The following is a 25,272-nucleotide window of genomic DNA, read 5'->3' as shown; positions in this document are numbered from 1 at the left end:
TCTCCCCACTCAGCCCCCTTTGCTCCCAAACCAAGCAGCTACTCACCATACAGGATCAGGTCTTTCTTGCCTTGCGTGGTGGTGGTGGTGATGGAGAGCTTCAGCTGCCCTAGAGGAGGCAAGAGAGGCAATGAGAGAGAGAAGCAGAATCTGGGAGATCAGGCTTCAAGACCCTTCTCAGGCAGAGACTCACTAAAAAGTCTCAGTTTCCCAACTGTGAAATGGAAACAATGAGCTTAGCTTAAAGTGCAGATATGCAACTAGAGGCTGGTCTAGCATTCTCTTCTCGCAGCAGCCATCCAAATACCTGAGGAAGCCCACAAGCAGGACCCGAGTGCAGCAGCAGCCCCCTCCCCACTTGCAATTCCCAGCAGGAATAGGAGAGGAAAGAGTGTGTGACTTGAGATTTTGGGGTTTTTTTAAAAAAAATAGAAGAATGTTCAGAAACTTCAGCTGGTCCAAACAACTGCAGCCAGATTTTTAACTGGGGGGGAGGAGGAGGAGGAGAAGTTCTCCTTTACATCTGCAGGAGTGGCAGCAGATGCGTCTGGTTTTGGTTACGGACTGGATGAGAGCCAATAAACTGAAGCTCAATCCAGGTAAGACTGAGGCGCCTAACCCTAACCCTAGACCGCATGAGTGGGATTCAGCCTGTTCGGCAAGAGGTTGCACTCTTCCTAAAGGAGCAGGTGTGCAGTTTGCCAGTACTCCTGGGTCCACTTCTGTCGCTGGAGGCACAAGTGGCCTTGGTGGCCTGGACTGTCTTCCACCAGCTTCAGGTCATGGCCCAGCTGCAACCCTATCTGGACAGGGACACCTAGCTGTAGTTGTCTACGCTCTGGTAACCTCCAGGCTATATACATGGGGCTGCCTGCGAAGACAGTGTGGAAACTACAGTCAGCAGACAGGTTACTGGCGGGGACCAGAAGGTCTGAACATATTATACCAATTCTGGCCTGGCTGCACAGGCTACCTATTAATCTGGGGGCTCAATCCAAAGTGCTTACTTTGACCTCCAAAGCCCTACGCGGCTCAGGACTGTCATACCTCAAGGACTCCCTCCCCATTATGAACCAGCCTGGATCCTGCAGGCCTTAGCAGAGGCCTTTCTCTGGGCACCCCCTCGAGGGTGATGGGAGGGTGGCCCCCCAGGCGGTGGAATGCTCTCCCCAGGGAGATGGCCTGGTGCCATCCTTGGCAGTCTTCAGTTGCCAGGCTCAGACCTTCATTTAATGTTGCCTTCTCATTGGTGCTCCTCTTTTGCGGGGTGCGTAGGACCTGGTCCTGATTTAATATATGCTGCTGGATGAACATTTTATGGATTTTGTATTGTCATTGGTAAGGTTTTAAGGTTTTAATTGTTTTCATGTACAAAGCAAGTTGCGTTGAGTCCTTTTTGATGGTATAAAGTGACAGATAAATGAAATACATACATATCTAGATTCAACAGAAAGCAAGCTTCAGATCAGAAGATTTCCAGCCCAGCACCTCCTTGCTAGAAAATGGCTAGCTATCTAGAAGGTATGCAAATTATTCTGAATTTGTTCGTGGTAGAAGAATTCCTGGGCTGCAATGGTGCAGTTCCTAGCAGAGGGTTTTCAGCCGCTGTCCTGTCCCGCCTGGAAGTCAGAAGAGACATGAACCCTCCCATAACCCGCACACGATGCTCCCGTGCACTGCACTACGTGAGCCACCCCGCAGAGGGCAGCAGCCTCCGTCCTCGGCAGCGGAGCAGGAGCCTTCCCGCACTTGCACTGCAAGGAATAACGTACAATTGGCAGGAGGGGCGGTTGCTACCTGCTGCTCTGTCTCGATGCTCAAGCCCCGCACGCGGGGGGAGAGTGGTAGAGACGCCCACCCTGCAGGAGCAACACACGACGACTCCCGGCAACAGCCCCCCGTCCCTCCCCCCCACGACGGACTCACCGACGGGCGCCAGATAAGAGGGAGGCGCCGAACGGCCGTCCGGCCTGGCACGGAGGGACACTCGACGGGCAGCGCTGAGCTCCATGCCCACCGCCTCGGCAGCCACATCCACCGCCGGGGGAGGGGCGCACCGAGCCTGCCTTCTCAGCGGTCAGCCCCACCTGCCAGTCAGCCCAAGAGGCAGGAGCGACTCCGTCTAACCGCCGCCGTTTGAACAGGACAAAGGGCGGCCGGCCGAGCCCATTGGCGGGTTTGAAAGCCACTCACCACCTGGATCACCTGCTGCCCGATACACCCTCCCCTCCCCCTCCGCCATATAGACTTATTTGTCTGCCCAAATACGTGTGTGTGAGCTTTAAAATTTTGGGGTTTGTTTTAGAATTATAGCTATTATTTATTAAAAGTAAACTCGTTCATGGCATGTTCTTTAGAGCCCGTTTCCTTATTCTGCAGTGCGGAGAAGAAAATACAAATCCCTTGCCCGATTCAACGCACTGCTGACTGTGGTCCCCGGAGGGTTATACCGGGTCAGAGTCTTCGTCCGTCTCCAGCGAGGCTTGGCGCCAGCAGAGCCTTTGCCAGCAGCCCACTCATGCGGCCCCTGTCGTTGAGACAACGGTCAAGAAATCAGAAGAAAGCTCGGACTGGGGAGGGCAGCTAAGAGAACTAGAAAAGGTCCTCAAATGCAAAGATGTGTCACTGAACACCAGCAAGCTGTCTGCATTAGGAGATGCCGAGTACGTGACAGAAAGCTGCTCTCTGTCCCCTCCATTTCAGCACTCAGGCCTAGCTGGAACCACAAACCCAGGACTGATCCCATCTGACAGGGACTGGGCTCCTTCCTCTGTCCAAGGGCCATCTGGCATCCCTTCCTTCCTCCCAAGAAGTTAATTCCCTGCTACCTGCAGAAGGTGACTTGAGCTTGACTTGGTCCAAGGGAGCCAGGCGCCCTTCAAATCCATGTGGTAGGAAAAATCCTTAGAAGGTGGGCTGCAATATGCAGCTTACAGAACTGGCAAGTGACTCATGAGGAGACCGATAGCCTGCTTTATAACTAGCAAGGGAAGATTGATTTGAGCTAAAGAGCTCCTTTGTTTTCAATAGTCTGAGACACAGCAAACTATTTGTCCTCTTCCTTTCTCTTTTGCTCTTAATAAGCAGTGCTATAATTTGACAGGTGAGTCTGTGTGCACAGCTGCAAAACTCACAAGGCCTTGCAAATCCCCCACAAGCTTCAGTCACTTGGCTGATGCTAGAAGGGTACAGGATTGGGCTTGATAGAGAAAAGCTGGCTGCTCTCCTCTCTGGGGGAGACAGAGCTGGGGCTGAATCTGCTCCCCTTCTAAACTGAAAGGGATCTTGGCAGAAGTAGGAAACTTCCTTCCCCCTCAAGGGGGGTGGGCTGGCAGGCAGGTGGCAAGGGAATGGGAGGCTACCTCCTCCTAGTCCTGTTTAATTGACTCCCCTTTTGTCTGGGAGCTGCAGACACAAAGAGGGAGGGTGGTGGCAGTGATGATCAGATAGTTTGGGATCAACTGGCCTACACTGCAGGGCAGGTGGGCGGCAGTTGGGCAAGGAAGGGTGTAAGCAGATTCTCTTGGCCTCTCCCTTCCGTCAGAGTATACACTGTTAGAAATGCAACAGTGGAGTTATGGGGATGGTATTTTACTTTGGCTCTGCCAAGGTGCTCACAACACTCCATTTCCCCCTTCCCCCGTCTCCTCTCCCTTCACAATGTGCCTCCAGGCTTGCCCGCCCCCTTCCAACACCCCTGGGCCAGCCCCCCCCAGCACCTACCCTTGCCTCTAACACAAGAAGGGCTGATCTTCCTCCTCAGTTGCTTCCCTGGAGGTGACCTTCGAACAGATATGCTGCTGTTTGGAAGAGGTCTGCCTCCCTGGCCCTTGGCACAGGTGTCCAGCTCCATACCTGCAAGGAAAGCAGAGCCCTGGAGAAAAGCGTGTGGGATGGAAGCGGATGGTTCCTTAGGTCTCTAGCCCTCAGAATCTGCAGGAGTATTTATTACAGCCATTCTGCAATGTACGCCAGTGTTATAAATAACTGTATTTCAGATTTGTGTGTGTGTGTGTGTACACACGCACGCGCACACACACCCTCAGTGTGAATCTCTTGCCTAAGGCTCACCAGGTCTCCCTGCACCCCTCTCTGGACATGTTCACTGGGGGTCATGCAAAGTCTGTCATGTGCTTTCATACTTTTAAATAATACTCAAGAACCTTTCAATTTAGTTCTTTTTGTTGACTAGTTTTGGTCCTTGTGGTTTTAATTATGTTATTATTACTACTTTTCATTAGGAAAGATATTGGAAATAAAATTGCCGAGATCATAATGCCATTATATAAATCTATGGTGCGACCACATTTTATATACTGTGTGCAGTTCTGGTCACCTCACCTCAAAAGGGATATTGTAGAGTTGGAAAAGGTTCAGAAAAGGGCAACCAGAATGATCAAGGGGATGGAGTGATGCCCCTCTGAGGAAAGGTAGCAGCATTTGAAGCATTTCAGTTTAGAGAACAGGCAAGTCAGAGGTGGCATAATAGAAGTGTATACAATCATGCAGTTTTTCTCCCTCTCTCATAACAGTAGAACTCGTGGACACCCAATGAAGCTGAATGTAGGAAGATTCAGGACAAACAAAAGGAAGGACTTCTTCACACAGCGCATAGTTAAGCTATGGAATTCACTTCCACAAGAAGCAGTGATGGCCACCAACTTAGATGGCTTTAAAAAAAGGATTAGACAAATTCATGGAGGAGAAGGCTATCAGTGACTACAGTACTAGCTTCCATAGTCAGAGACAGCCTGCTTTCGAAAACCAGTTGCTGGAAACCGCAAGAGGAGACAGTGCTCTTTCCGGCCCTTGAATTCTTTAACCTCTTTTGCTCCTCTGTCCCAAGCCGGCATCTCTTGCGTTCTAAACACGGCAACTGTTTTTGGCACACCAGTGCATGTGTGTATCCTAGAAACTCCCTCTCTCAGACACAGCTTCCTAACACCACATTTTATTGCATTTTTCCTTCTTTTTTTTCAGAAAGGGCAGAAGCAGCTGTGGGCAGCAGCCCAAGAGCATGTCTTGCTTCAGCACAACTTAGCGGTAACTCTGACACAAGGGCAGGGGGAAGAGGGATGCACTTGAGGCCAGCCAGCCGGCCCTGCCTTACTGAACTGTAAAGAGGGCTGGGAAAGATCTGAGTTGTGGGCAAACATAAATACACCGATAGGCTAATGCAAATCTATGTATAGCAGCAACACTTACTGACAGTAAACAGAGTAAGTGGCTTCTTCCTCTTATTGAGCAATGGTTATAAAATATTTTGTACCTGGAAGAAATAGTGAAATTCACTAATCCTGTAAGAATCTAGAATTGCCAGTGATTTTCCCCTACTGGGCAGGAAGTTTTTGACAACCAGCCTCCTACCTGGATAACCTGCCCCCCCCATTCTCTTGCCAGGATCTCCAATCAGGTCTCTTAACTCCATTTTAGAAGTACCGTAACCAGCTACCCCTCCCAACCCCAATGTTTCTTCCTTCTACAAGGTACAGGAACTCTACTGTGCATCTAGTCACCTATGTAAGACATAATTGCCATAATTTTCTTTAGGACAAAGTGGTTATACTGGGAGTTATTAGGAAAGGGGTATCAAAAGGTTTATTGGCAGAAATGTTGAAGAGTTTCTGTTTTTTTGCTCTTCCTACACTTGAGTTGCCAAGTGCACAGAAAAATACAGCTTAGCTTCCTCCTGCATCCTTGAACATCAGCTTGATGTGCAGCAATCAACAGGTGAAACTTCTCACAATATGGAGGGAAACACAATCCCCTAGAGTAGCTCCCCAATATGTTGCCATCCGGTTCTCATCAGCCTCAGCGCCAAGGATTATGGGGGTTTGGGTCCAGCATCTCAAGGGTGCCAGGTTGGGGCAGGCAGACCTATAGGGATTTCAGAACAAGTGGGTGTTCATGGCATAGCTATAGCAGTTGATTAAGAAGTTGGTAACCCTAATGGGTGTTAAGGGAGTGAAATGCTTTCTCCCCCGCACACCTGAAGGTATGTATGCGTGAGACCTTATTATGCATGGCATTGAGAAGGTGGATAGAGAAAAGTTCTTCTCCCTCTCTCATAATACTAGAACTCGTGGACATTCAAAGAAGCTGAATGTTGGAAGATTCAGGACAGACAAAAGGAAGTACTTCTTTACTCAGCGCATAGTTAAACTATGGAATTTGCTCCCACAAGATGCAGTAATGGCCACCAGCTTGGACGGCTTTAAAAGAAGATTAGACAAATTCATGGAGGACAGGGCTATCAATGGCTACTAGCCGTGATGGCTGTGCTGTGCCACCCTAGTCAGAGGCAGCATGCTTCTGAAAACCAGTTGCCGGAAGCCTCAGGAGGGGAGAGTGTTCTTGCACTCGGGTTCTGCGCACTCGGGTTCTGCTTGCGGGCTTCCCCCAGGCACCTGGTTGGCCACTGTGAGAACAGGATGCTGGACTAGATGGGCCACTGGCCTGATCCAGCAGGCTCTTCTTATGTTCTTATGTTCTTAAAAGGTCCTAAGATCAAAAGTCAAGATTGTGTCTCAAGGCAGGATAGTAAAATCCAGCCTGTAAGTTAATCAGCTGCAGAGTTAAGAAACTCTACCTTTCAGAAGTCCTTGTTTTAATGAGCAACTTGCCCCTTGCTCTCTGGAGAAGGCCTCATTCAAAGGTAACATGTCTGACTAAGCCGCTTCTCTCCTAACAGGATACATTTATTTTAAGTATCACCAGACCCACTGTTGTTTGCTACAAAATAAGGGTAGAACTGCATGGTGTGTTCCTGCATGTTTCCCAAATGCTGGTAACCTGAATCCAGGGATGGAGCTGCCTGCGGTTTGCAGGAGAGAACGAGTGGAAAGGAAAAGAGGGATCTTAACCATTGCCACCTGCTCTGTCCTGCAAATGCCTCCCCACCGGCCATTTCCCCTTGCGGCTGGGCTTTTCCTAGTCTCAGAGCCCATTTGATGGTGACAGGGCAGGGGACAGCTCCAGGACACAAGAGGAGCCCCAGCTGGATCAGGCCAAAGTGGGGCATAGCCCAGCCTGCTGCCCCCTGCAGTGGCCGATCAGATGCCCCAATGGGAAGCCCACAAATGGGCTAGGAAGGTGACAGAGGCAGATGCTGCTTAACTCTGGCAATGGAAAGCTTCTGCCATAATAGATTAGTTAAATCTTTAAGGTCCCACAAGGTTATTTGTCAGTGTTTTTGAACATTTAGCCATCATGACTATTAAAAGCTGTTAACAGACCTCCCCTCCCCCCACCCCCAAGAATATGTGGGACTCCCATTTAAAGTAATCAAATCCACATTTAGTGGCAGAAAATCCCACAAGTCAGGGATGGTGCATCTGTGGCCCTGTAGATATTGCTGACTCCCACATCCCTGACCACTGGTCATGCTGGACACTGGAGTCCAGCAATGCCTGGAAGGCCACAGATATTTCCTGTCTGTGCCATAAATCATGCACTGTGTGGTAAAACCCATCTGCTCAGCCAGCCAGCCACATAAACCATAGAGGGACTTGCTGGGGAGAGCTGGTGGCCACACAGGTTATGCACACACATCTCCTGATTTTCCCAGCATAATTGTCTCACCAGTCACCTTGTGCTGCCCACACGTTTCAGATCAAACATGGGTAGGAGCCTGAGTTTGCTTTGTGACACACAATCTGAACCTAACACAGAATTTGGAGGATACCTTTTTTTTAAATGCTTTTTTTTATTTGAAGCACACTCCCAGCTACACATTTAAATCACCTGCTGGCTATTATCATATTCTTGCTATTCCAGAATGGAAACGTTTCCTTAAATCACTGCTACCGGGTTGCTTTCTGTCCCTGGACACACTGTTTAGTGCAAATAGCACCTTCTGGCGCAGCTGGGAAGGGGGTGATGATCAGCAGAAAACTGGCTCAGGACCCCATTCTGCTCCAGATCCCATTCCAGATCAGGGGCCCACGACTCCTTTTCTTCAAAAGGAAAGTGGCCAGGTTAAGCAGAGTTATTTAAAATGTCTTGAACTTGCCCCCAAGGCCAAAATAAATGTAATAGACAACAACCCATTGTATGTAGGGCTTTTCAAAAGTAGTAAGGGCAGGGGGCCACAATGCAGATCATAACTGTAGGGAAGGAAAGGGTTAAATCCTCCCTATTCCCCACATCAAGATCCCAATTCATATTGGGGGCCCAGCCTGAGCTGAAGTTACTTTTAAAAGCCACCGAATGGCATCTCATCTAATTTGGAACTTGGAGAGCGAGGAGCCCTCCTATCCACATGCCCAGTTTTCTCTCTCCGAGGTGGTGTGGATTATTGGGATTCTTTAAAACATTGGCAGAGGGCACAAAGTCTTACTATGTCACTCAGTCGCAGCATTAGTTTTACTTTACAGATGGGTAATTAAGGTCAACAGCATTGACTGACCCAGAGTCCCTGCAAGAGCCCAGGTGTTGAGTCAGACCCGTACTTGCAGCACCCAGCTTGCGCAGGTCACCCCTTGGAGAGGCACAGCTTTTTGCTGAAAGCATTTTTACTTAAACAGCAAACAAACAGCCAAGCCTGACCTCCTTATGGTCCACTGATGCCATCATTCTGCCCAGACATCTGTCCCAAACAAACAAGCAAACTCCAACAGAGTGGCAACCTGGAGCCTACCTTCAAGCCAGCCAAGGGGGTGTGCAGCAGAAGACTGTCTGTCCTCAGAGAGAAATGGATGAAGCTGCAGACCTGCAGCAAAGCTGTTCTGCTCTGGGACTGTCTGGCTGGTATGGGTGAAAGGCATTGGTAGGGAGGGAGGAAGGGGGAAGACAAGGAGGCGTAACAACTTCAAGGGGGAGGAGTCCCAGGAAAAGGCTGATTTTCCTCAGGAGGGGTATGTTGCCAAGAGAAGCCCCAGCAGGCAGTGAGGACTTTGCCCCAACAGAAAATTGCCAGTGATTTTTCCTTACTGGACAGGCAGTTTTTGACAACCAGCCTCCTACCTGGATAACCTGCACCTCCTCTTGCCAGGATCTCCAATCAGGGTTCTTAACTCCACTTTAGAAGTACCGTGACCAGCTAGTTTCATTTAGCCATATAGTCAGTTTTGACAATGGGCTGTACCCAATGCTAATCCTACTCAGAGTAGACCCACTGACATTAATGAACCTAAGTTACTCATCCCTATTGATTTCAATGGGTCTACTCCAAACAGGACTAGCACTGAATACAGCCCTATGGGTGAGTATCTTCCCAGGGGTTACCAGGATTGCCGCCATATGTTTTGTCAAAATCTTTGGATCACTGAACTGAGGAAGGAGCCAGAGAAGCCACAAATGCAGGAGGAACCAACGTGAGTCTCGCTGGCAGCAACAACAGCACTGGCCGATGTCACAGGAGGGGGACGGAATCGTTAGAAACAACCTGGAGGACAGATGGAGTCTTTCTTTCTCCCCCAACGTTCTGTGTGACAGCCGGGTGCCTTTTAACTTGTCCCCGTGACCTGGAGTTTGGGGGAGGCAGCGGGTTGAGTGGCCATGTTGAGGGAGGACAGCACATTGTTCAGGGTGGTGAAAACCAAAAGGCTGCATTCTTCCAACTGGGCAACAATAAAATGGCAAATACAATTCAGTGGAAGTAAATGTAATGTGATGCACATTTGGGGCAAAAAAATAAATATTTGTAATGTCATATGGAGTCTGAACTTAGACGTGACTGACCCGGAAGGAGATCTTGAGCCCAAAGTAAATTCCATGCAAGGGATTCTTGGAAAAGGGATTGAAAATAGAACTGACAGTACCATAAATACTCTTACACAAACCTGTGGTGGGGCTCCATTTGGACTACTGCACAGTACAAATGTCAACAAAAGCAGTATTTTGATGGTGGGGGTACTACTAGAGCCTAAAACTGCCTGGCCATGTGCTCCTGGTCCATTTGTAAATAAAAATATTGGCCTGGTTCACACAACACGCTAAGTCAAACTATGGCTCACTGGGACTGTGCAGGGAACTGGCCCCTTTGTCCTCACTTCGTCTAAACTGTTAGCAGCTCAGCGGGGCAGCTAAGGCAAGGTTTGGCTCAGGCAAGGTTTGGTTCAGGCTCTTGTCCAAACCCAGCCTCACAGTTATGCTCTCTCCCTCCCTTAACCACATACTGTAGCAAAGAACAAACCAAGGAGAAGCAAAGCGGCTGCCATCTCCCAACTAGGAGGCTGAGCACACAGTCATCCTAAGCCATGGAAATAATGTGGCCATCATTTCAAAACCTCAAGATGCCTCTAGTTTCTCTCCTCAAAAATTTGTCTCTTCTCTGAATTTCCCACTTCTCACAGAAGGGGGAGAAACTAAACATTGCTTCACCTACTTTGTGTTAATTCATTGCTTTACACAAGGAATGTCTCATTTTCAAGCAAACTCGAACTGAGCCGGACTTGTCAACAACCACCGTGTCCTCTGCTAGTCTGTGGTGATTAAGGATTGCTTCTAGATAAGGACATTTTTGAACCCTAAGAGAGCTGGTTATTTTCCTTGTCCTTTCTTTCAAGCCATCAATGTGCCATGAATGACTCAAATAAGAGTGAAGGGACAGAGGGTTATGGGGGGGGCTGCTGCTGCTTCAGAACAGGAACAAATTAACACATGCAACTGCATTTCTGAGGGTTTTTTTACAAAGGGTGGAGGAGTGTGAAACTTCTCCCATTACAAAAGTAAATAACCTCCCCCTTTCACTATGCTCCAGCAAACAGCATGAGCTTTGCCTACCAGTTATTTTTCATTCTCAGTTTGCAGATTTGGCTTATTCTCCTGTGTTGTTCTCAGGCTATTTCATATATCTGATGAACTGCAAGATTCTAAGGGGTGACATCAGTTCCTACCTTTGTGCTGCTAAAAGAAGCTATTCTTATTAAACTTTTCCTCTGGAGATAAGGCTACAGAGGCAGCAAACTGAAGAAGCTGGAATTTTAATGATTCTAACTCCAAGAGGAGCAACAAACCTCCCCCATACAAAAAGGGCCCATCTCCATAGTAGGCTGTTGCTGACAAATGCCCCTTCCTTCACTTCAAGTCAGGCCTAGAGGATCATCACTGTTCTCAGGGATGAGTGGGGAGGGAGGGGGCGGAGGGGGGTCCAAGGACTGCATCTGCAGGAGAGTGTCCTCTGTTTTCTGAGCTGCTCCCTGGGGCCAGGGCTCTCTGCTGATGACTGCTGAGGGATCGCTCTGAGTCAGCAGAGACTCCTTCCGGCTTGCAAGGTGCTTGCAGTAATGGCTGTACTTGGACTCCATTCTTGAAATCCGGGGAGCAAAGTTATCACAACCTAAGTGAAACAGAAACATCTCATCTCAAGATCTCTCTGAGTATTTTGATCAGGGGGGGAAGGAGAGTGTGATGTCATGTCCCCACTTCTAAATTACTCCTGGAGCCAGGCATCACCACCCGCAATGATTCCGTGGAGGAGTCTGCCCCTTTTGGGATTCTAGGGAGAACATAGCTTAGTGGCAGGGCATCTGCTTGTTGTGCGGAAGGTCTCAACTTTAATCCATGGCACCTCCGGCTGAAAGAAGAAAAATGTCCTCTTCCTGAAACCCAGGGGAACCTCCTTCTGTCAGAATAATCAGCACTCAGGAAGATGAAGCAACGGTCTAACCTGGTGCAAGGTAGCTTCCGTTGAACAAGGCAGCAGATCTGCTACCCCAAATCATATCCCCAAAGAAGAGAGAGACCCCAGTCTGTTTCCATCCTACTCAAGGCTCTCCCTTTGCCCATTCTCTCTCTTTCAATTCAAAACTGTCAAACTGTGGTTAATGACATATAATTTGCTGAGCAGCATTTCCAGTCTCCCAAATGCCCACTGAGGGAACCATCCACGGCCATTAAAAAAAAGTGGTTTTCTGGGGTCAAATCCCTAACTCTCAACCAGTCACTTTAGATAAAACCACAGTGACACTCACAGTAACCAGATAGCAAGCACATAGCAATGTTATGGACACACAGATATTGAGAATGTTGGGATTTATGAGTGGCAAGTTATCTTTTGTTCCTACCAAATAGCTTCAGTTAAGCAAGCGAGTCAAGTCTCATGCTGCAAGGGGTGACAGAATGGGCAACCGAGGATTATTCAATCTGGCCCGGGGGGAGGGGGATTTCTTTCCAACACTGCTCGTTTTAAAAACGTTAACTGTGCATAAAAATTTACATATACCACATACATACAGTATGACAGCAGCAATATATAGGATTGACATGTTCATTTCTTCCCCCACACCTCCTCCTGTGGACAAGATCATTCCTGGCGGATAGAGGCCTTCTCTGAGAAGTATCTATTGCTCCCTGTACTTGATGCAAGAGCAGCATATGCGGTCCATATGTCCCCCTTGCTGGACCTCCTGCGTTAGTGACATATTGGACCTTTGTGCCAAGGAAAAGGGCTCTTACAAATTATCGGGACACCTTCATGCCAACACGGCTTTTTGAGCAAGCGACCCCCTCTGTCTTTCCCCAAGCACTCAGTCCCCCCCCACACTTTTACTCTCTCTTACTCAACAGAACAATGCAAGCGAAGCACAGCACCACCAGGTGGAGACTCAAGGAAGTCCCAGCAGGCGCAGGAGAGCCATTTAGAGACCCAGTGAGCCAGGCACTCCTGCTGTGCCTCCTCACAGGGTAAAGGGCCTCTAGGCACCCCCGGAAAGACATCAGGCCACTTACCTGGGTTGCTTTCTGCAAAATCCCCTGAAAAAGCTGGCTGTGGGAAACAGGTTGGAACAGAAACTTATACTACTTGGGTCACCAGAGAACTCTCCTGCCCCCGCACAGCTCTTTTCTTTCCTCTCCTCCCCCCACCTTCCAGGTGAGGGAGGGGGTGGCTGGGTGAATGACTGGCCCATCTATAATGCTGGCATTTGATTGTTTCTATTTTAATTATCCATTAAAAAACCCAGTAAGCCAAGTAGCCTGCAAATGTCAATGGTCTCAGATAAATGCTGGACTTTTTACCCCCCATCTTCTTTCCAGCCCAATCCAAAGGGCAGCCATTTGGTCCTGGGTCTTCTTTTAGCCTGCTGTTCTCTCACTCACTCACTCTCTCTCACACTCACACTCACACTCACTCACTCTCTCTCTCTCTCTCTCTCTCTCTCTCTCGGTTCACTTGCCCCACACCCCTGCTGCCTTGTCGGTTAACAGACGCCCATTACAGCACACAGCAGCACATGGCAGCCTCTGGAAGGAAGGGGAGGGATCAGCTGCACTCACCCTCCATGTACAGTGTGGCCCTATTGCTCTTGTACTCCACAAACTTCATAGAAGGCGTCCTCTCAGCAGCAGTCACTGGTGGCATCTCAGGGCCGCCGCTGCCACCCTCTGCAGACTGCGAAGAATTAGTGGCAACAATGGATACCTCTTTCCCACCATTGGACTGCTTGCCCAAAAACGTTTTACCTGGGCCACCATAACACATGCTAAACCGAAAGTGTCCTAAATGTCTGCATTTCTAGCCCTCATGGCTATGGATAACAAAATATTTAGCGTGATACTGTGTTGTACTCTGCAAACTTTCCCTAAGACAGAATCTATGGTCTATGGCGCATGAGTCTAAAAATGGGGGTGACAGTTACTACCTGGAGAAAATAAACGAGGAAGCCTTTTTTAATAGCTTATGACCAAATTTACCCTGAAAAGTCTTATAATAGTTGTATTTTTTAATTTCACCCTTTTTATTCATTATAAAAAGATTCCTTTCCAGCCCTGCAATACTGTATCTTACATTCCAGTAATTAACAAAACTCCATCTTTCTACCAAATTGTTGCTCCACAGTCTTCCTTCTCTCCTAGAAACCAGGACAGTTAATTTATTTGTCTCAGCAACCATTCCCAACTGGCTAGAATTTGTCAGCAGCAAAAATTGGGGTAGGCAATGCCATCAGCAAAGTCCTAACAAATGATCTCAAATCTGTAGACTCAATCAGGTTAAACAAAATCAGTTTGGGAATAAGATTCAAGGTGAGCCCAATCATATCAGAGATACTATGCACTATTAGCTTCCAAAAATTAAATGCTGGTTGACATTCCCACCACATATATAGCAAGTTCACATTCCCTGCCAGACATTTCCAATATTTAAACCAAGTTTCTGAACACATTCTGTGAAGCCTGGCAGGAGGTAAGTACCAACATAGTAGGAGTAGAAGTACCTCCTACTGGGCCTCTCAGATTGAAAGACTTAAGGAGGCCTTTTCAACCTGAAGCCACATCAAATTCCATTGATGTTCAGAAATGGGCCACCTCTGTTCTCTTTCCCACCTTATTCTGCTCACTAGATTTCTCTTCTTCACATCTATCAACAGCTTATCATTTTTTGCCAGGATTCCCTTTTTCCTCCCCAAGGAGGTTCATTTGGCAGTACAAACGTTTTGTGTGTGTGCGCCAGACGAAAAGGTTTTTATTTGCCCAGGATGTTTAGCTTACTTGTGTTTTATATTATTCTGGAATTTTATCTACTCTGTTTTTGATATGTTTTGCTGTTTCACATTCATCATATTTTACTGTTTTATTCTTGTAAGTTGCTCTCGGGGAGCTCTGACTGAAGAGCAGCTAATAAATATCCTGAACAAATTCTATGGTTTCTCACACCCAGTTGGGGCCTAGATCGGAAACTGAGTCTCTTGAGCCATCTGAAAGATCTGTCTTGCTCCTGCAGCACTTACACCTTCCTGGAAGAGCTGGACCTTGTCAAGAAGGCCCCCTCCTTCATCACAAAGGGAATCGGAACCATCCAGCTGCTTTGCTAGGGTTGGCATCAGGTGTCTGAAAACCACAGAGTCTAGAGCAAAATCAGAACATACAAGTCAGCCTTTTCTACAAACCTTTTGGATGCCTCTCCAACTAGATTTAGGCAATACCTAAAGATAGAATTACAATGTACTGCCTTCAAGTCGATTCCGACTACGTACTACGACCTGAGAGACCAGGGTTCGAATCCCCACATAGCCATGAAGCTCACAGAATTACAATATACAAACCTCTTAAGGCAACCTTGAGTTGACTTGGAATTCTTCTTGGGAATTTTCCTTTCACTGGAATCTAAACGAAAAGGAGATGGAAGACAAGAAAGGAAAAAACAGTTTAGAGCCTGAGTCATTTCTCTGAATACTTTTCTTGCAAGCCAAATCTAAGAAAGCCACCTGTCTCAAGGATGACAACCATGGAGATGGAACCTGGTTATGAGGCTCTGCAACAGAATGCTCCCAAACCACTCAGTAATATGTTAGAGAGGAAACTGGACTAACTTCCTAGCCTAGTATGATTTGGAAACCTCCAATTTGGACAATAAATCTTTTTTTAGTTGTGCTTTGTCTACCTTACAAAGGTTTGGGGCAACTAAAATGAACTGGACATCTTAAAGTACCTAATTTCCTGTCCCACCCTTGTAACATAGCTACGCCTTTATTGGGTCAGTCTACAGGGTGGATACAAGCAACATTTTAATTCCATGCACATGATGATATAATCACTGATGCATTTGCTTTGCCTGTGGCAGCTTTTAAGAGACTGTGGCTGCAATCCTAGGCCACAATGGGACGCTTCTGAGTAAACATGCTTAAGTCTGCGCTATAAACCAATAAATACATGCAGATAATTTCTTAATATGTAATGAAAACACCATAACTTGCAGGTGGCTCAAGCCAGCCAGGCAGCCAAGCATGATGTGCAAGAACATCCAGCAGAAAAAAGCCAACACCACCAGTCAGGCTGGGATAACAGAGGCAGGATGGATTAAGGCACCATTAAAAGTTTAGAATCTTATCTCTTGAGCGCATGTGGATTATGTTCATAGATTTTCCTATTCTATATAATTCTGTAGCGGCAAGTAAATGCTTAATAAGTCGCTATATTTATGATCTAAAGGCAACTGATGCACATTCCTGCTGAGCACCATGCCAACCCAGAAGCAATGCCTAAAGGCTTCTGCACATGCACAGACGGCAGGGATTTAGACATCAGCTGGAGGAGCAGTAGAAGGGTGATAAGAAGTGGGTTTCCCCTTCAGTTGCTCTAACAAACACAGGGAGTGAAGCACTAGCAGCCTCTTCTGAAAGGCCATCCTTCCAGGACCCCGCAAGGGGCCTTGGCAGGTCATGCAGACAGCCAGTCCCATAGAGGCACTCCAGGGAACTCCTCTGCCTGACAGAAGATTTTGAGCACCACAGGGCTTCAGAAAAAGGTTGGTATGCCAACATCTGAAGGGCAGACAGAAAAGCTTGCCTCCTCCCATCTTATCTACATCTCTAGGATCCTGTTTTTTTAAAACAGCAACAACAACACTGTAATACAGCATGAGTGTGCAGACATGAAACTGACAGGCCACACAACAAAGACACCCATGAACTGCCTCCTTAGAATAATACAGATATATATATATATATATATATATATATACAGAGAGAGAGAGAGAGAGAGAGAGACATAAAGACAAACAAACAACACTCCCTCTCCAGGCTATTGCCTACCTTAGTTTCGAGTCTGTATAAACTGGGTGCCTTCTGCACGGTAAAAGGGGGGCTTAGATTCTCCTTGCTTGCCCACAACCCTTCTCTACTGTTCTCCAGATTCAGGAGGCACTTGACATGTGGGGGTGCTAAAGGAGCTAGCAGCAAATGGGATGGAGAGAACTGCTTCTGCCTGATGAGGCTTTCCCTTGGATCCGTTTCTTTATGTACAGGACTACTTTAGAGCAAAAACAACAGCATATCATCACTCTGAGCACAGAACTGGGATCACACTTCTCCCCCACCCTCCGTTGTTGTAATTTCTGCATTTTCATCAGAATTTGGGGTAACTTGGCAGAGCCTTGGAGGATCATGGCAGCACATCCTAGTCCAAGGGAGCCCTGATGCTTCTCTTTACTTTTAGAGGGTCAAACTAATGTTAGTGGATTAGGATGCAGGGCTGGTTCTCTGAGAAGTGCAATTATTTGTCAGGCCTTTCCCTTAAACAAATCATAACTTAGGAAAATTGTGGCTTGGGACTGACCTTGATTTATTGGCAGGAACTTTCTGCCTCTTCCTTAGGTGAAGGAGGTAGGGCTGACCTCCTGTAGGAACTTTATTTGATTTCTTTCTTCTCTGTGGAATGAGATAATTCCAGTGAGGGGAGAAAAGGGAAAGTCACAAACACACATTCACTCACTGCTCCTGACACCTCTGCCCCTCACTCCAAAAAGGCAGGTCTGTCCACCATGATGTAGAAGCCACTGGCAACAGGTACTCACAGCACACGTGGACACCCCAGAAGAGGCAGGCTCTATGTAATCTGTGTTCCTGAGAGACTGCACGGCAAAACCATTGGGCACCTGCCACAGAATTCAGTCTGACTAAAAGTAAAGAGAAGACCTGGAACAGCCAGAACAGCTTGGAAGTGGAACACCCTGACCTCTTCCCTTGCTTTGAAAAGTCTTGATCCTCTGTTTTTATCAGCAGCCTACAAAAACGTAGCAGGCAGAGCGCTCCTCAAAGTTTTCTCTCAATGCCAGACATGAGAGTCAGGCCAGTTAAACAAACAAAGGAAAAAGGCAGCAACACAACTGGCAGGTGGTTTCTCATCTAGAAGGCAACAGCAGGATCTAGACAGGAAAATAAGTGCACAACTCACCGTCTCCTTCTTGTCCTTAAATGAGAGGATGCTTTCCAAAGCAAGGTCTTTCACACACATTCTCCGCGCTGGTGTCACTCTAAACAAAGAGAAGCCGCACAGCTGACTTCTTACAAATCTCCGGGGAGGGCTGGGAAAGACCCTGCGGAGCTGTGGCCCATCAGTCTCAGTGAACTGATGCTCTGACTCAAACCAGAGAGCTTCCTACGCTCAGTCCTTCAGCTACCACTGCTGAAGCTATCCGAGGCAAGGGGAGTCCCCAGCTGAGAATTCTCCCCTTCCTGAAGCCATCAGGAAGGCAGGCAGGGACACACCCATCATGTCTGCAAGTCTGAGGAAAGACTCCTGTTCTTTGGAGCATTCGGTATTGAATTTTAATTTTGGATTTTGACTAGTATGAGCTGCTGGGGGTGGTGGTTAGCTGAAAGAGGGAATAAATATATATATATTTAAAAAATGGATAGCTACATAAGCAAGCGCAAACAAGCCCCACAAGCGTTATCAAGGTAAAGTCCTCAGGCTCCGTATTCAGTCCCTGCAGCTTCAATGGGCCTTGCTTACCGGCAGCAAGAGAGGTCCACGCCACTTTAGCCTGCAGCTACCTACAGCATGAAGGAAAACAGTAGTACAACATTTACACACAGTGTGCTACTTACACTCTTGCGGCCAGCTTCTCAGCCTGCTGATGTCTATGCCGCACGTCTGGGACCCAACGGACAACCAAGTTTCCATAGGTTGGCTGGTTTGTGTATAGTCTGTGTACAGCAAACTCACCGAGATCTGTCACCTGTATCTACCATGTGAGGAAAATAAGACAATCAAGAAAGAAGCCTTCAGCCCGATACCCCCAAAGGACTTATGAAAGGTCACTAGAGAAACACAAGTAAGATTTTCCAAGAACTCAAAGTGATGCAGTAGCTTTTGTCAATGTTGGTGGCGTTTCATTATTTGAGTGCACAGCTACCGATTAGATTATTTTTGTGATGTGGGCAATCAACATTTACACGTTTCACTGCAATTTCACTGCTGCTTTGATGCAGTTAAGTGACCTTGGATTTCCACTGAGAAACTGAATGAACAAATCTCACTGAAAATAAACTTAAAGCAATTTGGGGCAAAGCACAGAATATGGTGGGATTGTTCCTTGAGGACTCAAAGAACATTTTAAGATGATCAAAAGCTACATCTGCTGCCCACCCCCACCCCCCGCTTCCCAGAAATTCACAGAACTCACTCACTTTCTCAGCTTGCCTCAAGCAGGTGAAACTTATTGGTGTGAAATGGGGAGTGTGAGATTCCATCCTGGAGTTCAATCCTGGGAAGGGATTCCTTTCAGAACTGGAAAAACCACATTGGAAAGAGCATGGAGGCCTTGTGCAAGGCAAAAGAACTGTTGTCTAATCTAATAAATACTCACTACAATGGGACTTATGCCCATATAAATCACATAAATCAATTTAGGGAACAATCCACCAGTCAAGTTCCACTGTGCAAACCTTACTTAAATGTACAGGGATAAGTTCCACATGTACGACTACACATTTGCACAGTTCCAGGTCATTTCAATGGGGTTTGTGCAGACAAACTTCCCAGCGTACTGTATAGGTTCTGTTATAGATACATCTCCTGTGTTTTTGTGTATAGGGGGTGTCACTTGGATTTTCTGTCTCAGACACCAATATGTGTTGCGAGGGTCCTGCACACCAATTAATGAGAGAGGCAAAAACATTTATTAAATGATAAACACCTATTGCCTGCAAATCCAGAAGCATGTAGTTGTGGTAAATCTCAGTTTGCTAACCTCAGTCCTGAAACAGCGGGTATCAAAGCATCATTCAGGGTAGAATTGAAAAAATAACGTCTAGCATCTTTGATATTTGAGATGGTCTTTGAGATGGAACCAAAACTTTCAGCACATATCCTCTCTCTTTGAGAATAATTGAGGGGAAGGTTGACAATCTTTAGTGTCGGCAGCTCATCTGAAAAATGGAAAAATCTCTGTAAAGCACAAAGAACCGTCTTCTAGCCACGGAAAGAAGGGGTGGCTTTCCTTCCATGGGCATTGTTAAAGTCTTTTTTAAGGCTCCCATCACATCACTGGGACCATATTCCAGTTTATTGATACTAACTACAATAAAAAGAAAATTAATTTCCATCTCACTCTTCTTTCCATTCAACGTTCTCAAAGCATGCTAAATAAAACATGCAATGAATTTGCTGTTAGTTATCGAAGAAAGCCACGTGGAGAATCATGCCTCAGTTGTAAATTAAAACAGAATTGGGGAACTTTTCCCAGTCAGTGGGCTGGATCCTCTTGTCCCTGTGGACCATTTCGACAGCTGAACAAGGGTGTTCCACCTGTCAATCACCTGTTATCACCGTGAAGGTGTTTTTCTTTGCAAAGGCTTACGGGCTTGCAAGGGCTTCCTATGTCCAAGGCAGTCTGACATCAAGAATCTCTAAAATATGTCTAGAAAACTTTTTGAAACATGGCTCGTTTGGGGTTTAGTGCTCCTGGCCAAACACAAAACAAAAATCAGTTACAGCAAATTATTAAGCTTTTCTGGCATTTTTGTTGCTTTAGCCCCAAGATTGAGGGTCAGTGTGTTCTAGGAGCCAAAATATTAAGTTTAAGACTGTTTATTTACTTATTTATTGTTTAAACTATTCTATCCTCCCCCCCTCCCCGCAAACAGACTCCCACAGCAGCTGAAGAAAAACAGAAAGACAATCCTTGCCTTCCTTTTGTAATCCTTGTTTATAACACAAAAGGAAGAGTGAAACCAGGCTTCAAATCCCCACTTGGCAGTGGAGCTCGTTGGGTGACCTCTCTGGGTGGAAAAAGGGCAGGGATCAGGCTGCCTCTGAAAACAGTTCGGAAGCTACAGCTTGTGCAAAATGCGGCGGCCAGACTGATAACGTGGACCAAGCGGTCTGAACACATAACACCTCTTCTGGCCCGCTTGCACTGGCTTCCAATATGCTTCCGGGCCAGATTCAAAGTGCTGGTTTTAACCTATAAAGCCTTATACGGCGCGGGACCACAATACCTGCTGGAACGCCTCTCCCAATATGAACCTGCCTGTACACTATGTTCTACATCGAAGGCCCTCCTCCAAGTTCCAACTCATAGAGAAGCTCGGAGGGTGGTAACTAGAACTAGGGCCTTCTCAGTGGTGGCCCCCGAACTTTGGAACAGTCTCCCTGATGAGGTGCGCTTGGCGCCGACGTTACTGTCTTTCCGGTGCCAAGTCAAAACCTTCCTCTTTTCTAAGGCATTTTAATCTAACTTAATTTAGTTTTAACATGTGTTGTAATTGCTTTTAGTTTTCTTATTCTTTTACATTGTTGTTGTATTTTACTATGGAATTTTATTGTATATTTTTGCACTTTGTTGTACACCGCCCAGAGAGCTATGCTAGTCGGGCGGTATAAAAATCTAACAAATAAATAAATAAATAAATAAATAAATAAATACTATGCTCCTTGGAGGAAGGTTAGGATGAAATTTCCCCATTGGTCCACTGTGGTACGCATTTACTGCAGTCAACCTGATGAGTAGCTATTTGGAAGAACAGAGCCTCAGCCAAGGTTTTCCACAGCTAGAATTTACCACCTTAGGGCCTTGAGGTGAAGGGTAGGTAAGAAATCAAATTAATAATGATGATGAAGAAGAAAATCCAAACTACAATACAGTATTCTGTCAGGTAATCAATGCTGGCATCTGACAAGGCAGTAAAATCCATTCTGCCAGGCTTGATTCTGTCAAGCTCCCCCCATCTTTTATCAGTTTCTTTCATGACCAACCACTGATCACTTCCCAGGTCTCGTCCTAGCTGACACGATTCCCCCAGCTTCATTCCTAGTCCATCAGTTCCTACCTGCAAAGGCTTTGCCTATAGAGGCCAGTATTTTTTTTGGGGGGGGAGGAACTGTTTACTTATTTAAAAGATTTATATTCCAACTGGCTGCAACCATGCTTCGGTCAAGTATTTTTACAGCCTCAGGGAGGCTGGCAAGAACTTCTACACGGGCAACAAGGCAAAGGCCTAAATGCTCCCGAAAGCACCCTGCATCCATCCAGACTGAAGCTGGGAGTGGAGTGGATAGTAATGTCTAGACTGGCAGGTCAGGGCTGCTCCTGCCACACAATTCTGCCCACAGCTGGTTTGATGGCAGTTAGAACCTTCACTGGAAGAGGCCTGATGGAGCCACCCTCAGCCATGTCAGGGGTGGTTCCAGCTGCGTTTGTGTAGCAAGAGCAAACCATTCCTGGAAGCACCAGCCCACCCCTCCCATTGACCAAATCTGCAGATGAAGCAAACATCACTGTTTAGGGCAGGAGGTCAAAAATTGGCAAGTCCTATCATGGTAGGCACATCAGCCACAGCTATAGCACTTACCACATTATTCCTGTACTAATATTATTATTATTCTTCAATTTATTTATATACCGCATCTTCCACAAATACACATGTGCTCAAAGCGGTTCACACAAACAGTCCAAATGCTGTAGCACAACAACACATAATAAAAAGTATAATCATTACAACATTAAGAAAAAAATATATACATCAAAGTATAAAGGAGCATAAAAAGCTCACCAACAAAGCCAAGGCACAAATATTTAAAAACTAACCCCCAAGCTGATACAAAAATCTCTTCCATCCCCCCAACCCCCATAGCTCAATCCAAAGGACCAGAACTATTCTGAAAGAAGCTGCGTTTGAAGGCTTCCAGGGCTGGAAAATGGGGCAAGGCAGGTGGAAATAGTCTCCCCTGATGACAAACAGAGTCTCTCTCCCCTCATCCCTCCCCTCATTTACACAAACTGTTTCTCTGCCACCACTTGTGATACAGTTTACTGTTGTGGCAACTGTTGGAATGCTTGCAACTGTTGTAGGGGGTCACACTTGGCTAGTATAGTTTGACATTCCATTGCTACAGGATGCTGAGTACATTGCAAGGGTTAGTGGTGTTTTTTCAGTGGAACACCTGCTTACCTTCAGATTCTGGGGAATCTCTCCCAGGCGAGACAAGGGTTCTTAACAAGATCCGGGGGTGCCCTTTTTCAATCCTCCGCATCGCCTCCCAGCAGGGAGGGTGTTGGCAAGCAATCATATCACAAATGGTTTCATCCCACTGACTGGCATCGATGCTTACCATTTTGGCAGCAAAGTGCTAAAACAGTCTGAAAATACTGTAAACAACAAGATACAGTGAAAGAACTTTCCAGAATGAATGGATTACTTTCCAATAACTGTCCCAGTGCTGGTTAGAACTACACTGGCTCTTTAGTCTTTCAAACACAATTCAGGATGTTGGTATTAATTTGCAAACCTCTTAGGAGCATGAGAACCTTCTCACTGTTAAGACCAATGGACAGCACCTTCCTGGCCACATATCATGTGAGCCAGAACAAGACAACCAGACACATCCTGAGGTACTCTAGCGGTCCTTTTCCCTATAGAGCCATCCAAACCTGCCTAAAGAAAAAACATAAAACCTGCTCTGCTTAGACAGCTGGGATCCCGCTGGGGAGTAATCTTTTTGACCACTGTGGGGCCAAAGTTCTCACAAACGGGTATGGTAATAAACCTTTGACTTTACCATTTCAGACTGGAGATGGGGATCACACGATGGAATAGTCCTTCATGCTAACACCCACAAATCTCTTCACATGGAAATCTAGCATGTCAGGGAGCATAATGTTAACACTGACATGCTCGATACACACATATATATGCGCAAATGGAAACCACTCATCCACATCAGCTCCCCTCTGTAGTCCAAACTGACAGTTCAGACATGAGTTGTTTGAGAAACACATGTCTGCCGCTTGTGAGAACCAGCTCTTCCAAACACAACTTTTTAAGTGAGTCGAAGGGGTACAATAAGGTCATTGTTGCCCACAATGTGCTTCGCTTTTTACAACAATAGATACCAGGGCTGCAGGCCTTGCACACAAATTATGACAACCCCTGGAAGTGTGGTGAGGAAGAAAGAAGCCCTCCTCTCTTCCATGATGTTTTGGGAAGGTGGCTGGTTCTGGATTGCCTCAGGATAGTTGCTCTGTCTTCTCTGCCTAACCTACCTTGCAGAGTTGTTGTGCAGATAAAATTGGGTCCCTGTGTAGGAGGAAGACCCGTATATATCATGCTGATCCCCTTGGAAAAAGCTGTCTCACAGCGCAAAACTATATGTATCTACTCAAAACCAAGCCCTACTGAATTCAATGTTACTTGTTCCCATTAAGTCAGTAAAGGATTACAGTGTTAATATATTTTAAAAATAAAATTTAAAAAATGCTCTTAAGCTTTTAATTGTTGGGAGCTGGTGGTTTAAATGCTTGGCTCTGCCGCTTTTGACTGCTGCCCAGCTTTACATAGCGTTTTAATTTTAATAGTATAGTTGTGTCGGGAATGTTATGACAGCCAGCGTTGGACTACGACTGGGGAGATCTGGATTCAAATCCCCCATGACCTTGGGAAGTCACGGTACCTCAGTCACTCTAATGTAACCTTACAGTGTTCTTGTGTGGATAAAAAATGGAAGGGAGGGAGAAGAGCCTTGCACGCTTCCCTGAGCCCCACGGAGAGAAGAACAGACATGAATGTAACTGAAAAAATCATGGAAATAAATACAAAATAAAACATAAACCCATAAAACAAATAAAAGCTACAATGATGCACCCTAAAGTTAAAGCTAACGTACTTGAAAAGGCCCTCACTTGAAAGGTCCCGCCGGGCGGAGGAGGGCCCTGGCCCAGGGAGGGACAGGCGCGAAACGAGGGCGGGAAGCAGAGGCACAGCTAAAGACGGGGCAAGAGAAGAATTCGTAGAACAATTCGCACCACCTTTTAAATTGAAAAAGGTTTAAACTGAGGGAGGAAAGCGCTTTGCGCATGCTCGTGGGGTCCCTCGCCTCCCTTTCACTGACCGGGGCTGTCAGACCGTGAGGAAAAGGTTCCGGGACGGAGCGGGGACCCCTCGCCACGTGACAACGCCCCTCAGGCCCTCCCCCCTCCCGGCGGCGGTCACGAGGGGGAGGCGCGAGGCTGGACCCCCACCTGGGCCAAGCCGGGCCGCGCGTCGTCGCCAAGCAACGGCAAGCGCGTCTCCCTCCCCCTCGGTTCTTCCCAGCGTTCGGCATCCCGTAGAGATCACAGACCTGACGCCGAGGGCGGTATCAGAAGATTTCCGGCTCCCCTTCGTTTCGCCACCATATGCGGGGCAAGATCCTCAGAGACCCTCCTCGCACGGTCGCAGTCCCGGTCTAAAGTTGCCAAAAAGGCACCAGGCAACGCCACTCAGACGGCGCCCGTTTTTTCATGGAACGTCCAGGCTGCATCACGCCCTGACCGTCGCGTCTCCATAAGCGCCCTCCGAGGTGGGAAGTCGGTCCCAGAGGAGCCGTTCCACCCCCCACGCACACAGCTCCCTCGCCGCCGCCATTTGCCTGGCAAGACTCGGCTCGAGTGCGGGACATCGAGGAGCGGAGGCAGAAAGGGGCTCCCGCGTGTGTCAGTGCCTCGCCCCGCGGCTGGCTCGAGGGGCTCGTTCTCCTCCTCAGCGTAGACAGGAACATTCTTAGCCCCGCCCTGAAATGCGCGCCTTCGACGGGGCGCTGGAAGTGTCCGTGCGCTTCTTAGGCGCAGCC

General features: G+C 47.1%; 2 protein-coding genes across 17 annotated transcripts in view; both read right to left on the bottom strand.

The window, feature by feature from the left end:
• RGS3 (regulator of G protein signaling 3) overlaps positions 1-2,130 on the bottom strand; it is a 112,013-nt gene extending 109,883 nt beyond the window's left edge. For 3 of the 6 annotated variants that reach the window (XM_061604399.1, XM_061604395.1, XM_061604397.1), the window contains exons 1-2: positions 1,927-2,130; positions 47-109 (exon numbers count right to left, since the gene is read on the bottom strand). In XM_061604399.1, coding sequence (XP_061460383.1) covers positions 47-109; positions 1,927-2,011 — 148 coding nt within the window. In that variant the 5' untranslated portion in view covers positions 2,012-2,130. Of the gene's footprint in view, positions 1-46; positions 110-1,926 lie in introns of those variants that run through there. The other 3 variants (XM_061604392.1, XM_061604393.1, XM_061604394.1) reach the window with 2 other exon arrangements.
• Positions 2,131-10,909: 8,779 nt separating this feature from the next.
• C20H9orf43 (chromosome 20 C9orf43 homolog) lies at positions 10,910-25,224 on the bottom strand. 11 transcript variants are annotated; one of them, XM_061603591.1, is made up of 13 exons: positions 24,784-25,223; positions 24,328-24,469; positions 22,617-22,813; positions 19,415-19,592; positions 18,852-18,951; positions 18,270-18,406; positions 17,614-17,692; positions 16,996-17,087; positions 16,473-16,689; positions 14,985-15,045; positions 14,670-14,785; positions 13,219-13,333; positions 10,910-11,281 (listed from the first exon to the last, which is right to left on the bottom strand). In XM_061603591.1, the coding sequence occupies exons 3-13, from the start codon at positions 22,777-22,779 to the stop codon at positions 11,025-11,027; spliced, it is 1,515 nt and encodes a 504-aa protein (XP_061459575.1). In that variant the 5' UTR covers positions 22,780-22,813; positions 24,328-24,469; positions 24,784-25,223; the 3' UTR covers positions 10,910-11,024. The 11 variants fall into 11 exon arrangements, with proteins under 11 accessions (XP_061459575.1, XP_061459576.1, XP_061459574.1 ...); XM_061603592.1 differs by having other exon boundaries at positions 24,328-24,424; XM_061603590.1 differs by lacking the exon at positions 24,784-25,223 and adding an exon at positions 24,683-24,776.
• Between the last annotated feature and the right edge of the window lie 48 nt (positions 25,225-25,272).

Source organism: Rhineura floridana, chromosome 20 (assembly GCF_030035675.1).
Source record: "Rhineura floridana isolate rRhiFlo1 chromosome 20, rRhiFlo1.hap2, whole genome shotgun sequence".
Classification (NCBI taxonomy): Eukaryota; Metazoa; Chordata; class Lepidosauria; order Squamata; family Rhineuridae; genus Rhineura; species Rhineura floridana.
This window is presented reverse-complemented; position numbering and strand designations above follow the sequence as displayed.